Raw genomic sequence first — 15,472 nt, forward strand, 5'->3', positions numbered from 1 at the left:
AGACTTTTGTATGAATGATTAAATTGGGATTTTTTATGTCTTCATAGACATTTTTTAAGGTTTCAGCAGCATTATGTGTCTGACCTCCCACAAAAACAAAAACACAGCGTGCACCCAGCAAATAACAAGCTTTTATTCTCCTCCAGGTAGCACAATATTCAGCAGCAACAGCGTTTAAAAAAAAAGTTCAGTTCAGTTGATTAATAAATTGAAGCTTCTTATGGAATAAAAAAAACAGCATTTTATTCAGACTGCATTCACATTTGTGTCAGTAATAACGTACAACTATTTGTGGTTTCTGCTTTAAATATCACTTCACGGTATTCATATACAAATTATATTATGAGCATGAGAAATACTAGACTATTTGACATTGAAGTTTAAGGCCTACAACATCAAGTATGATGAATACTCAAAGTGGTGAATGAGATCCAGTTATCACGACCACGTGGCATCCCGTGGTCACAGGCTTCTTCTTTTTAGTCATTGATCTGCTCATTGTTTTGATATGATCTGGCAGGAAACAGAAAAATACAAAACACATTGAAATCTGAAACGGGAATGTGCAAAATGACTAATAACTGAAAGAGCTGCAGCACACAGAAGCCTCATTTGATTTTTTTTTTTTCCTTTATGGGAGGTTGAGTGATTTTTAATATTAACGTGGCTTGCTGATTCAGTGAATTCTTTTAAATTAAACTTCTTGAAACTCATTTTTACAGACTTGCCTTTGCCATACATCAATAACCAAACCGCTGAAATGCTGGAGGACATGAAATATCTCTGACTTGCCCAAGACCATAAACTGAACTTGACGTGACCATTACACCGCTGACAATCACAAAAACTGCCAGCAAAGGCTTAGCATGCTCAAAGTTAAAGCACTATCCATCCATCCATCCATCCATCCATCCATCCATCCATCCATCCATCCATCCATCCATCCATCCATCCACATTGTTGCCTATAAAGTTGGAATAAAATATTTTTACCTCTTCTCATGAAATAATTGTGACAATGTGATTTATTCTTGATGGATAAAGTGTATCTTCTCAAAACTTTATTGATAAATCTCTTCCAAACGTACCACAGTAAAAATTTAACCACAATGACAACTATCTGATGTGTATACATAGAAATAAAAAGAGGAATGTGTCTGAAAACTTATTTTTAAAATTATTCTACCTTTATGGGTATCTATCTATCTTTACTCTGTGAGTAGTCATCCAGAGAGATACTGGGATCATTTTACATATTTTTATACTTACTGTCCAAGTTGTTCTGTGGGTATAAAAAAAGAAAAGAAACAGACATGTCTTAATACAGGTTGTAGACAGCATTGAAATTCTAAGCACAGTTTAACATGGTTGGCCTTTTGTTTCTTTTGGGCCCAGAATGACAGTTTTATTACCAAACAGACACATTACCTTGTAGCCACTCCAATCCTTCCTGTAGGCCTTCTCCTTTGATGGCATTGCTGGCACTAAAAAACAAAATGCAGAGGAGTTAATCTGCTTGTGGCACACGTTCACTTTCTCATGACTTTTCTTGGATCCTGGATTTTTAAAGCTGTCTAGCTCTTAATCCACCTACCTTCCATCTGTCTAATGAGTAAACAGGCTGGAAAACAGACATATAATAATAAAAAAAAACAAAAAAAACATGGCTTTTGAATAACAGCTTGTTGCTGTGCCTCCTAATAATGTTTAACCTGAGCCATGGAAAAGAAGAAGCGAGCAGGCACTGGAAATACACCCAGGAAGCAACGGGTGAGTAAACAAGCTTGGCTTGTCTGTTTATTGTCTCTGTTTAAGACTTCAAGATGTAACTCTGGAAGCACAGAATGTGGTACACAGATGGAGAAGTGACAGAGTTTGGCTCAGTTCAGCTAATTTAATCCACGTGAACATCTTTCAAGACCTAAGAAGACCTAACACAAGTCCTGCAGCAAACTCAACTAATTTGGAGGCGTTGAACTTTTTGCCTCCCGTCATCGCGGTGTGTGAATTACAGAAGCAGAAAATAATCAACTACTGTAAATAATTTTGACTGACAGTGTGCATCGTGTTTTAACAGACGTTTTTACCAGATGTGCCAGGGCTTGTCTTTGATGTTCTCCAAACACAACATCTGTGAGACTTTGACAGTAGACATGGCGTCCCGCAGATCCATCTTGTTTGCGAAGAATAATACTGGGACCTTTTTGCAGCAGATATCTGGATAATAATACATGAAAACCAGTGAATCATCAGCAAAGAGCAAGCGGCATCCTCAGCGGCTGTAAATTGAAGCCAGTGGCAGTTCCTTCAACGGCCACTTGAGGCTGGCTACAGAACGAGTCAATCTCCATGTGCACCCATGTTAAAACGTCCAACTTGACAGCAGAAATAAACATGTTTACAGCCTGGTACAAGAATATATAGTCTCTATAGTTAATTTCCATGTTTATTACAACTGTACTGAGTCTGAATTTTTATATAACTCACCTGTTCAAATTATATTAAGACTTAAGGAAGATGCAGGATTGCCAACAGAGAAAAGCCACAAATTTTGTTCTTTAAAATGGCTCTTCAGAAACACGTGGATGACATTGTGCATACAGTGTCCATTCTTTATACTGTCAGTGGCCAAGTGTTAGATTAAAAAATCTTTTCTCTAGTTAAGGAGAAGAGAGAGAGTTCAGAGTTTGTATAACTAGACATAGGAGAATATTTAAGTATGATAAAGTATTGGTTGACATCTGTTGTCTGTTGTTTTTATTGAAGGCATGCTCGCAGTCTTTAATGCCTCAATGCCAATAAAAATGCAAATGTCCATTAAAACCGCATCATCTCCATTGTTCCACAGATTTCTCAATACGAACCCTGAACCATGCTACTGCTAATACTTTTAATAAATAGCCACATGTCAATTATGTTTTTTACTGCAAAGACTAAACACAGTATCCATACTGTGTTTTTATGTGAATGGATGAAACCTCTACTGCCCTGAGGGGAAATTGCTTTGCACAAGAGCATTAACTATCAAAAGAACATCAACAACCACACATGACAGCAGTAGTAGGAGCAGTAGTGTAGGTGTTGTGTACCTTCATGGTTGAGAAGAATATTGAGCTCCTCTTTGGCAACAACCATTCTCAGTTTGTCATTGCTGTCAATGACAAATATGATGGCATGGCTTTCTCTGAGGAGGACAAGGGAAGAATTTATAATCGACACAGAGTCATGTTACTGTAACGTGTTTTAATATTTGATGAGTGTCATACTTGTAGTAATGCTCCCATAGGTTTCTATATCTGGTCTGCCCAGACATATCAAACACTGTAAAAGACAGGCTGCATGTAGAGAGAAGAAACGAGGGAGAACAGCTTAGAATGATGATTTATTAGTGTGTTAGCCATTTTTAATTTCATGCCTGTAAACTCATCAAAAACGAATAAATACACATTATAAATGTCTTAATAATGTTCTACCTTGAACTCTTGAACTTTTCAATGTTGAAGCCAATTGTTGGAACTATTTCCTGACCCTGCGTCTGCGCACACACACACACACACACACACACACACACACACACACACACACACACACACACACACACACACACACACACACACACACACAGAGAAACGTGCATACACATGCAACACAAACACACAAAAACAGACAAGTAATGGCAAAAGTATGTCAACAGGGAAATAGTATAAGGAAAGTATGATATGGGCTTTACCTGACTAACATGTTTCCACTCTTCTGACAATGGGCCTAAATGATTCGAATTCTGAAAACAAGCAATCAGTAAATGATTGCAGTGAAATAAAGAGATTTTGACAAGGCCTTTCTAGCAATATTTATCATGTATGTATGTAATAATTTGTGTACCAACATTACAGGAGTACACACAATACACAAAGACCTCTAAATGACACAAAGTCTTTGACAAACTTTTAAAGAAACACTCTCAGTTATGTCCAGTTTCTTATACTTACATTAGAGGGCTTGAGTTGGTTGATGATGGTAGTTTTGCCGCTGTTGTCCAGTCCCAAACACAAAATGTTGACCTCTTTCTTCCTCAGGCCGAGCCAGCCTGACAGTTTATCCAGCAACCCCATTACACGATTAAAAAGTTAATGCATCACCCCATAGATAGTCTGACTCGTGGAAATTAAACATACCAAATTAGCAAATTCTCATGGAAGCAGGAAATATTGATAAACATAGCTATGAATCGAGTGTTCACAGTACTCCCTGTGAGTGGTGTCACAAGCAGAGATGCTGTCTGGGTATCCCAGCTTGTGACAGGTAATCCTATTAGGGCGAATTAAGCTCTGTGAACCACTCAGTGACCTGATCGTGGAGTATGGGGCTTTTCAAAAGCCACCATACCATCTAATTTGATTGGAGCCACTATCAATCTGTGTCTTTTACAGTAATTCAAGCAATCTGTGACAGCGTTCTCTATAAGTCAGAAATAACAGACACATACAAACAAATGTCAAGGAGGTCACTATAAACTTATTATAAGCCCTGAAAGTGTGACTATGCTTATGTGGTAAACTCAGTGTGTCCAATCCAAAGGTTATCTAAGTTATCTAAGATTACATATTCATAATGATTGCAGGAATTTAATTTAAAGTTCTCACAAGGCAGGTCTTTAGCTGGTCAGTGGACCAACAGCTCCACCTTTTGGTAATTAGTCATGTGTATGACTTCATGGAAGCTGCCAGGTTTAAGAGGTGGTAAATAGAGAGATAGATAGATATTGATCCCGAGGAAAATTCTGATATGTTTGACAATGATACAAATTAAGACATACCCACTGAAGAGACTGTTCTTCATTAGTGAGGTGAGGTTTTAACTTAAGCACTGAATGCAATGGCATTTCACAACCTGAAAGATATAAGATTTCAAAATTTCTTCCTCTTGATCAAAAGTTTAAAAAAATCGAAACCAAATTAAATGAGCAGTCAACCACCAGAACTGTTCATCTTTATTCGCAAATAAATATTCGCTGTAACTGCCTCTTACAGTGTGCAAGATCTACAACATCTCTTTGGAAATTATAGAAAAATAAAATACAAGAATTATAAGTATACTTGTACTTTGTACAAAAGAACGTCCTAACATTGCTCAGCAGTAGAACATGCTAAACAAACAGCATCTGATATTCTCCATATTCTGTAGAGGGGTGGTGATCATGAGCGTGTGTGCAAATATGTGTTTATATAGGTGTGTTTGGATGCGCTCCTTTCCCTCCTTTGGAAAGCCTGGATGCATAATCACGCTGTGACCGAAACGCACAGATCTCTAGATCCAGTTTGCCTTCGACATTAATCACTGAGCCCCAGTTTGTAAGAAAAACCACAGCTGCAGAGGGGCAGGTCGCTCTCTCGGATACGGAATACAACTCAAACTAATGGATAGGTCCTGTGACTGCGCTGAAACTTATGAACAACTCTGAAGTGTTTCTGTCTTGCATTTTTAACGGACTGTAAGGCATTCTGTGTGTGTGTATGTCGTGTGTGTGTGTGTGTGTGTTTGTTACTGCTGATGAAACACGATGAGTTATGATGCTGCTGTTTATGTTCACTCTCTCTCTCTGCCTTCCTGAAACTCTTTTTACTCTCTCCGTCCCGATCAAACAAAACTAAGACGACCCCATTTTCTCACTGGTTTCCACCCACCAGCTTTTATCTACTTCTGCTGCCTCCGACTCAGCTAACTACTTATATCCTGCAGCACTGCTTATTTACCACCGACTTATAGTATGAAGAAAAATGTTCATTTCAACGGCAAATGCCTGACAACTTGACATCATCTACTGCAGACCCAATGCTTTTCATTTCAAACTACATTTATATACACTATTCGACCCCCCCACCCACACTGCCACATACGCCACAACCGTCACATGACCACAATGCACAAACAGCCTGGAGTTACTTTGTGAAATCCTTCCAGTAGCTTTGCACCATCTGATGGGTTATTCTGCTCTGACATCTTTGATCGATTTTGTCCCCAGAAGTGCAAACCACTGTATTAGTGTGTGTGTGTGTGTGTGCAGGCAAAAAAAGAAACAATGAGTGTATATGAAAGCTAAATCTGAAGAACCATAGAAGTCCATGTTAAAAGTTTCCAGACAATTCCAAGCGTCTCCTATCTATATGTAACTTGTGTGAACATTCATATGTTAAGACAGTGGAGATTGTGTACTTTCAGGCAATGTATAACATTCACGATCCGAAAATAAATAAATTAATAAATAAATCAGGCTTATCACACAACTGTGAGTACACCGGTTGTTAAAAAAACTGTCAGAACAGACTTGTATGGTAATTCATATGAAGGCAACGGATCCAGTTCTGCAAGCTCAGTGTGTGACAATAAAAAGAGGTGGGTAGTGTTGTGTGAGCCTCACGTTTATACGTCAACAAGAAATCTCTCATTGCACAAATCTTCATCTCTCTCTGAGATACTGAGGTGACTGCATAATACTGTATTGCTGATTTGGATAAAAATCTTAAATAAATAAAACATCTTAAATAAGATCCAGATTTACTAGGGCTTTTCACATACAGGACTGCACATATATAGATATTAGGTTATGATAATAATTATCGATTAATTGTCTATACACTTTTAAACATTCAAAAAATCTCCATAACTTGCTTCTCTCTTCTATCTTCAAGTATTAGCGTACCAGATTCTCTGGAGAGAGGGTAAACTAAAGCGATTGCAAAGAAAACCTTTGTGATAAATTCAATTAAAAATACTGAGGATACTTTTTTTCAAAGGACAAAACTTTTTTCCATTGCACACCCGATAGCAGCTACATGAGCACATAACCCGGAGCGAGAAAAGAACCAAAAAGAAAAAGGTTCAAAAGGTTCAGTAGATTATGTTTGCAAATCTACATCTCTAGATATTGTTGCTCCACACACAAAATACTGCTGCAACAAGGCATTACATTCCCCTAAGTGAGAGCCTGGGCCAGTCTTTAAAAGTCTATCAGGCTGTAATAGTCTGGCAGAACCTGGTATACTGGGGAAGGGGTGTATAGTAGGAAACAGTCTGTTAGTACTGGATGTGAGGGAGACCGGGGGGACAGCCTGCTGTGGTAGTCTGTCCAACGACGTCCTGTATGAGAGGTTAAGACTCAGGCACAGGCTGTAGACTGTCTGTCCAACGGTCTAAACTTCACTTTCGTCTGGTCCATCTATCTGTCCATCCCAGGTTGTGTTAAAGGGTGCCCTCATACATGGAAACCCTTCTCCTGTTCGTGCAGTAACTGAAGGCGGAGGGTTTGTACACTGCTGATGATCCGTCTCTGGTGGCCGATCAGCTCCACCCCAAGACGCCTCACATCTCTAGGCCAAGAGTGGAAACACAAACACACAAAACACACAAAACACTTTTCATTGACGTCATTTATTACAGCATCTCTAAAGGCTGTCTGGCTTTTACTTAAAAGACAGACAATAATTTGTCTATTTATACATTTTCATCCATCTATTTTCTCAGTGGCATCAGGTTTAGTAGGGCGTTCCACACATCCCTCTCCCTAGCAACACATTTTAACTCCTCCTGGGGGATCCCGAGGCATTCCCAGGCCAGATGGGCTATATAGTCCCTCCAGCAGGTTCTGGGTCTGCCTCGGGGTCTCCTACCAGTTGAACTTGCGCAGAATGAATCCAAAAGAAGGCGCCCAGGCGTTGGTTCTTCTGATTATTTATACATTTAAATGTGAATTGTTATTATTATTTGTTTTATTTATTTATTTTTTGCCTGCCTCTGGTTCCTTAGTTTGTGTTTTTGTTTATAAAAGAGAGTGTGCCTCTGTGTGTGTGGGATATTTTATTGTGTAAAGCAGTGTTACATTTTGTATGTATGAAAAGTGCCATATAAATAAAGTCTGATTGATAACCTATTTAGTTCTGTGCTGTGCAGGCAATGTTTACGCTGTCAGGGTAAAAAGCAACAATGTTTTGATTCGCACATTGTCAGCTTCATTTATTCGTACTCACATCACATAAAGGCTGAGTGAGACTTAACAAGAAGTTCTCACTGTAAACTATTTTTTCTATCCTTGTAAAACATCTTATGGGTGTAAGAACATAGAGTTTATTAACAAAACATACCTTTTTTGGTCACAATGTATAAGAAAATATTCGTTATACTAAAAACGCAGGGCTGTTTAAACCCTCGATTCCCTCTATTTTCTTTTGTATGCAACAAAATCAAATATTGATGTCATAATTGTCATCATCATGTGTTGAGCTTTGACTGTAACAGTCCTGTGGTTAAAGTAGTTTTAAAGATGTTTTGTTTCACACTGTGACCGAAATGTTGTTTCTCTAATTAGCTCAGCGCTGACACTGTGCTGATATTTAACCTGTTCTTTACATCATAAAACATCTAGTTTGTATGTGACACAGTACAGGCTCTTATGTTGTAGTAATTTTAATACTACAATTACATAAAGTTATGGAGAAAAAAATGGTCATAATAAAAGCAGTGGCTAAAATATGTTGACTTCATAAATCTGATTCGATTGCACGCCCTTTAAGACACAGGCTTTCTATTAAAACATTTAAGTGTCAAGCTGAATCCGAGATAACCTTAATGATGTCAACATCAAGACATTCAATAACGACAATATAAATCAAGTGAAGGTACAGTAGGTATCCAAAAGCAATTATACAAAGTAAGACAAAGAGGCAAAGATGGAGATCCAGCGACAAAAACAGAAACAAAAAAGCAAATAAACAAAACAAAAAGTCTGAATAGCACTCTGCATAATGAGTAAACTGAGCTTCATGATTATAATTGGTGCAAGTGCCTCTTTGAATCACCACTGCTGCAACAAAGATATTTGGTTTCATGCCATTTAATAATGGTTGTGTTTTGGCTCCACTACTCACTCAATACTCATCCTCGCCACAGAATCCAATGTGTTGTAGCCTGATGCCATGAAATTGCTCTTGTACTGACTCATCTTAATGGAGTCCAGCCAGTCTCCGATGGAGATGAACATCGGGTAGTCCATTTCCTCCCCCGGAGACTCTGGTAGGCTAATACAAAAACAACAACAACAACAGATCATGTCAGATTCTGCCAGTATATCTAAAGCATCTCAGAGTTGGAGAACTGGCTGAGTGGCACATACTTGGTCATACTTTTAGGTGTAGGAGTAAAAGCATTTTCAAACTTTGTTAACCAGGAATGTCAAACTATCTTTGCCTGGTTTAGGAGAGATGCCCTGTTACAGCTCAGCTTCTTCTAACTCAAATAACTTTGAGGTAACAGTACAAATATTGTCCCAGGTCACTTCAAATTGTGCATTTACATGTAACTGGATAGTAGGAACTCTTCCATACAGTACCTCTGAATGTCCTCTACCAGTGGCAGCAGACTGCTGGGGTTACGGATCAGTTTGTCCAAGAAGGAAACAACATCGGTGAATTTGGGCCGATGACTCCTCTCCTTCTGCCAGCAGTGCAGCATCAATTGATGCAGGGCCACGGGGCAGCCCATGGGAGCAGGGAGCCGGTAGCCCTCTTCGATTGACAGAATCACCTGAGAGACAGTTGGATGTGATAAATAATGGAGTCTGGACGTGGAGGAGAGCTGCTGTATCAGAATTTAATTAGCTTGAAAACGGATCCATTTAGTTTAAAAGTTAAAGTAAAAGAAACATTTGCTGTTTCTCTATTATAACATAGCATTATAACATGACCCTACTTTTCAAATCATCTGCAACATGAAATATTAAAAGTTATATAATACGTGACATTTGCATGTTGTTTTTGAACAATAAACTGTATAATTATGTCTGTACTTCACATATATCTGCTAAGGAATACGAATACCAAAAAATGTAAATGATATCTTGGGAATATTTAAACCTACCAATGATGCAATAACTTTTTGGCCACTTGGGGGCAGTGGAAATAGGTTGTTCATGCAATATTGACATCCCCTTTCAACTTTATGTAGTGAAGGGAAATAGGCTCAGGCTCTTAGCAGCTAATTGGTAGGTAACATCGTCTGTCCTTTGTTTGGTGCTGAGCAGGTAGCATACAATGGGCTTTTCACTCTTTTCACTAAAAACAGCTGCCTATATGCGGCAGGAGACGACACCATGAGAGCGCTGACACTGAACTAAAATGGGTTGGACAGCTAAACAATGAGCTGGGACTCGCTAAAAAGCTCTGTAAAGCAGAGGTAATAATTCTCTGTCATTACTACGAATGACCCATTTCACATTACACCTTCTCATTTGATGCATTGTTGTTATAAGAAAAATTGATTATAGTCACTTTGAGATACATTAATCATATCTCTGCCTGTCCAATTGTAAGCCTGCAGCAAAGAGACAGATTACTCACTTGATCATTCACAATAAATCAGAGAAATAACTGATGAGATGAACCGAGCAATTAAAGGTCAAAACAGGAAGTATCATCACATTTTATGCTTTTTGGAAACTGCTATTATTTCTCATAACCTCCTCCTTGGATATTCGATTTCCTGTGTACAAATTGGTTTGAACTCTTTTGTGCCCAAACAATCAATCAAGTCCAACGTGTATCGTGATTTCCTTTTTCATCTGAGCTCATAGTGTGTATTACTGTAGGCTCCAAATGGTAGATCATCCCATCAAATCTGTAAGTCTATGGGAAAGTAGAGGCCCATGTATCTTTGCAGGGAGCTGTGGTAAGTGGCTGACCAGGATGAGGTAGCGTTTGGCTGGTTTTGTGGCTTGGCTGGCCTTTTGCCTTGGAAAGCACTTCTAAGCAATTCCCAAACAGCACAAATCCTCTGCAAACCCTGGGACCTTCGTGAATGTGTGTGCGCGGATCTCTGTGCATAGATGTGTATGAGTATGAGTGTGTGTGTGTGTGTGTGTGTGTGTGTGTGTGTGTGTGTAAGGGGGTTGAGGGGATTATTGTGGAGCTTTCACACTCAGCGGACAGAGGGATGGATCTGCTTCCTCCACGGCCCCTCCAATCCCTGACCACAGCCCAGGGATCAGCGGGTTGCTCAGCCACACTGAATCCACAGCTTTAAACTCCCCCTCTACTGGACCGAAGTCCTGTGAACCTCTGACCTTTACTGCTCTTTTCCTTTTCCTCAAACGCATCTTTTTTTTTTTATCCTTTACTCCTTTTGGTGAATTTCTCCCTACCTTCCTCTCTCACAGAGGAAGGCTTTTGATGTGGTGAAAACAGCCAGGGAGCAGGCTAAAGGGAAACAATTTTAACAGACATAATGGAAAACAATCTCAGAATTTACTCAGTGGAGCAAGACTTGAATTGCGTAGTCGATATCAAAGTGTGTGTTGGGGTGTTGAGGTTAGAGAACCAGGCTTGTGAAGGGAAACAACACAAACAAGTCTCTTCCGGTTTCTTCACTAGTTGTTATTTATTCTCTTGGTTTGACATCAAATACTTTTGTTTCATACCAACTAAATTTAGGGGTCACCCTAAAAACTGAAAAATAAAAGCCAATACACAATTTAAGATATCCTCTTCCACTGCAGTTCTGAAATCACCAGAGTGTCATTAATTTTGCATTAATTGTATTTACAAACTTGGAGTGCGTTATATATTATTTTTGTGACACTAAAGGACATTTTTCTGACTGGGTCACTTGTTCCCCATATGACACAAATGCAACATAAACAACCACTGTGATATCATATATCACATATTATCTCATGTCAACACTCACATCCTGGTTGGACATCTCCCAGTATGGCCGTTCCCCATATGACATCACTTCCCACATGACGATGCCGTAACTCCAAGCATCACTGGCCGAGGAGAATTTCCTGTATGAGATGGCCTCAGGAGCGGTCCATCGGATGGGGATCTTACCGCCCTGTTAAAATATAAAGTAACATAACACTCATGAATAGACTCCTGATACTTCCTGGAAACTTAGCTTCTCAGTAACCTGTAACTGAAGAAAGTAGTTGTGCTCTCATATGAATGCTAAAAAACAAATTTCATCATTCAGAATTTCCATCTACCTCACGTCGCCAAGGTCAAAGTTGCAGGCACAACCTTAAATGATCTCCCACAGCTGTACAAGGTGAGGTCTATCCTGGCTGATCATGTTCAGATTTTAAGTTGTTTCCATCTGCTAGATGCATTCTGCCAAGATGCAGGACTAATAGGCTTAAACACATATTTGTTCCTGCTGCCATTGGCCTTCTAAATGACTACGCCATCTTTTGTATTTATTGTTATCGGATAGTTGTGTGGTTATGTTGGCTGTACTACAAATTGCCCTTCGGGGATAATAAAGATATCCTTAATCCTTGATTACCTCACTTCACTTCAACCTTCACTTCCCTTCTGTGGATTTCAACCACAGGAACAGAACGTTGAACTTGAAATGGAGGCCACTGTGGACACACAGATTTACAGAACAGCGTCTTTTCAGCACAAAAGTTTTTTGTTTGTTTTTGTTAAGTTAAGCTTTTGCTGTCTACGGCAACTCCATCTTTCACTGAGAAATTTCATCCTAATCAAGTAGGAGTGGAGTGATGCATCTCAAAGAGTATCAGTCTGTAAATACAATCTTAAAGGAAAATTGAAGTGTCCCTAAATGCCTTTTCCTCACTGACTTATGAGACTTATGTTTTGGGGAAACAATGAAAAATGATAAGATACACCAACAGCAGGTATGCTGACTGGAAATAAAAGTTTGTATGAGTCCAATCTCCAGGTTCAGTACTGGTGCCAAGTTTTCAGAGGAATGCCAGTTCATTCATCAGATATGATCTGCCACACAATAGCTGGTAGGAACATCTTGTAAACTGTCACTAAATCTCTGTAAATCAAGTTTCTGTTTGGGTCTCTAGTCCTTTGCCTTAGATAGTTCACTTCCAACTACTTCTAAGGAGGATTTCTCACAAAGCCAGAAACAGACCAGGAGAAGTCAGCCAACTGACAGTAAATATGACTGAACTGAGAAATACTTGTATCCTTGGTATTATTGCTGTGGTGTTGTTTTCTAAAAAACAATGTATTGTTCTGATGTCCCATCTGTTACTATGGTCGGAGATAATGAGAGCTGGCTGGAGTTTGCTGTAACAAAGAGAGACGATCTAACAAGCACAATGCTAAATTATTCACCATCTTTCCAAAAGTCTGACACCAACGACACGAGGACAGCAGATTATAAATTTAAGGAAACCATGCCTGGCTTTAGAAGACCCATTTCAGATGCATTTCTCAAGAGACTGAATTAAATAACTTCCCTGTTATCAAACACAAATTCAGTCCCAAAAAAAAGTAATAGAAAACTTTCAAAGCCATTTCCAAGAGAAAGAGGCATAAGAGATGCTTAGCGCTGTCACTTTTTGTACCTTCTAGAGCTAAAACATGCCAAAAGAACATAACTATAGCAACACTTTGATTATAGGCCAAATATTATATCTGAGTTCAGGAACATCCCTTGCTTTCTACACCTGAATCTCCAATCAAAAGCTTTCATATAAGCTCTGAGCTGACAAATTAGATGTCAGTCAAGATATCCCAGTTGTGTGAAGAGTTTTAGAGGCCAATACCAAGCTGCTGATACAAAGTCTCTAACTATTTTATTTATAGTTTTTGCATCCTTGTTAAAAGACAAAGCGAAACAAAACAGCATCTGTGTAGCTAAAAACAAAAGGCTCTGTGAAGTGTGAAATGATTGCAATATGTCCATCATATCAGACCCAGAAATGTTGCATGTTACATCAAATGAATTAATTAATTCCAGTTTGGAGCCTGTACTTTAAAAGGGATAACAGGATTAACTCTGCTCAGTTCAACCTGTAATAAATTAGTAGCAGCTGCTCGTTTTTAGAAGGTTGTATCAGTTGTACCGTTGTGGTGTAAGCAGCCTCCGGGTCGTCCTCCAGGACTCGGGACAAGCCGAAGTCTGACACTTTACACACCAGGTTGCTGTTGACCAGGATGTTTCGAGCAGCCAGGTCTCGGTGAACATAGCCCATGTCTGACAGATACTTCATGCCCGAGGCGATGCCACGCAGCATGCCAACCAACTGGATGACAGTGAAGTGACCGTCGTGTTGCTGATGAGGGAAATAAGGATACAGAGAAAAATGAGGGGGAAAGAAAAAGGAGGGTCAGTAATGACTGATAGCAAGATAAAAGGAATGACAAAAACATAACTGTATCAGTGCAGCAACAAAACAGAAATATAGTTTCTAATCTAGGCCTATTGGGACACAAAATTAAACTGTCTTTTTAAAACTGTATTTATATCAGCATTGTTGTCATGTGTTCATTTCCCACGAGAATACCACCTGAAGCCAGAAACAGACATAAACATACTTGAGTTCTCTAATCGTCTCAACACTCACCCTCAGAAACGAGTCCAGCGATCCATTTTCCATGTACTCTACCACAATCATCACAGGCCTGCCTACAAATACACAAACAAAATACACACTACTTATTTCCCCAAAGACTATTTCTTTGCTATTGTGGGTATGTTTTGCTATTGAGGACAGTAAACAGAGGACAGAACTGGAATAAGACTCACAACGCAGCAAGTATGTCACATAAACCAATAGCATATAAAGTTAGTTTGCACTTTTCACAATGTCAGATCAGTTGTGGGATCATTTGAACATACGAACACACAGAAACAAAGCCAGGCCAGTCTGCTTCTCAGAGGGATTCACTGCTTTTTTGTGTGTAGAACCCTAATCACCTACAGATTACTTTAAGGACTTGAAATGACCCCTGAGCCACTTCCATTTGGTGTCTAAAGACTGTGAGATACAGTTAAAATATAATAAACCTTAATATGAAACCTTCACTTTTACATTGCTAGTTACTATTAGCAATAACAACTAATATTAAGACATATCAATTACATGTGTGGTCAATAATGTCCCTTTGAAATAAACTCTTTTATAAAACCATTAGTTCTGCAATTAGATATCTTAAAGTAGATGCTGAATGATATAATAATTTTGTTGAGTTTCAACAAAAAGGTCAATTGTAATTTGTTATGCAATAATCACTTGCTTGTGCATACAGATATTAATAGGCTCTAAAGTCTTAGTAGTTAAGAAGTACCAGTAAGAAATGATGATGAATGTGAGATTATATTCAGAGTAATGTAGGTGACATGTTAAGCTCTGGTAAACACCAGGTGATGTGTGTGTGTGTTGGTGAACTGGCACTCTGAAAGTAAAGGCTGAGGAAACACACAAATCATCAGCAGTTGATTGATGCATTGAGTCAAGATGCTTAATTAATAAAAACAATGAATGGGACCTGTTCAGTATTCAATCCATGTTTGACAAAACATTAGTTAGAAACAGGTAGAAGCACAAGTTGTCTCTCCAAATGTTATTGTTTCCCCACCACGACCCCTACTGTGTTACAAATTGACTGGTTTACAGATGGGAGGCAGTTGTCCAGGCCTGTGTGCCAGTGAGCTGT

General features: G+C 39.0%; 2 protein-coding genes across 2 annotated transcripts in view; both read right to left on the reverse strand.

The window, feature by feature from the left end:
- Positions 1-147: 147 nt before the first annotated feature.
- LOC104918656 (ADP-ribosylation factor-like protein 6) lies at positions 148-4,277 on the reverse strand. The gene is made up of 8 exons (XM_019277551.2): positions 3,989-4,277; positions 3,473-3,534; positions 3,266-3,334; positions 3,089-3,183; positions 2,087-2,216; positions 1,428-1,483; positions 1,269-1,281; positions 148-513 (listed from the first exon to the last, which is right to left on the reverse strand). The coding sequence occupies exons 1-8, from the start codon at positions 4,109-4,111 to the stop codon at positions 480-482; spliced, it is 582 nt and encodes a 193-aa protein (XP_019133096.1). The 5' UTR covers positions 4,112-4,277; the 3' UTR covers positions 148-479.
- A 703-nt stretch (positions 4,278-4,980) lies between these two features.
- The window catches only part of epha6 (eph receptor A6), a 175,820-nt gene continuing 165,328 nt past the window's right edge, over positions 4,981-15,472 (reverse strand). Inside the window, exons 12-17 of the mRNA XM_019277534.2 lie at positions 14,380-14,441; positions 13,879-14,088; positions 11,733-11,882; positions 9,382-9,575; positions 8,921-9,070; positions 4,981-7,366 (exon numbers count right to left, since the gene is read on the reverse strand). Coding sequence (XP_019133079.2) covers positions 7,252-7,366; positions 8,921-9,070; positions 9,382-9,575; positions 11,733-11,882; positions 13,879-14,088; positions 14,380-14,441 — 881 coding nt within the window. The 3' untranslated portion in view covers positions 4,981-7,251. The remainder of the gene's footprint in view (positions 7,367-8,920; positions 9,071-9,381; positions 9,576-11,732; positions 11,883-13,878; positions 14,089-14,379; positions 14,442-15,472) is intronic.

Source organism: Larimichthys crocea, chromosome XVIII, assembly GCF_000972845.2.
Source record: "Larimichthys crocea isolate SSNF chromosome XVIII, L_crocea_2.0, whole genome shotgun sequence".
Taxonomy (NCBI): domain Eukaryota; kingdom Metazoa; phylum Chordata; class Actinopteri; family Sciaenidae; genus Larimichthys; species Larimichthys crocea.

Excerpts from the sequence above, each read along its gene's own strand:
- LOC104918656 (XM_019277551.2), bottom strand. The coding sequence starts at position 4,111 with ATGGGGTTGCTGGATAAACTGTCAGGCTGGCTCGGCCTGAGGAAGAAA. Across the intron at positions 3,184-3,265 it reads CTATGGGAGCATTACTACAA|AGAAAGCCATGCCATCATAT; the intron begins GTATGACACTCA and ends TGTCCTCCTCAG. Across the intron at positions 2,217-3,088 it reads TATTCTTCTCAACCATGAAG|ATATCTGCTGCAAAAAGGTC; the intron begins GTACACAACACC and ends ATTATTATCCAG.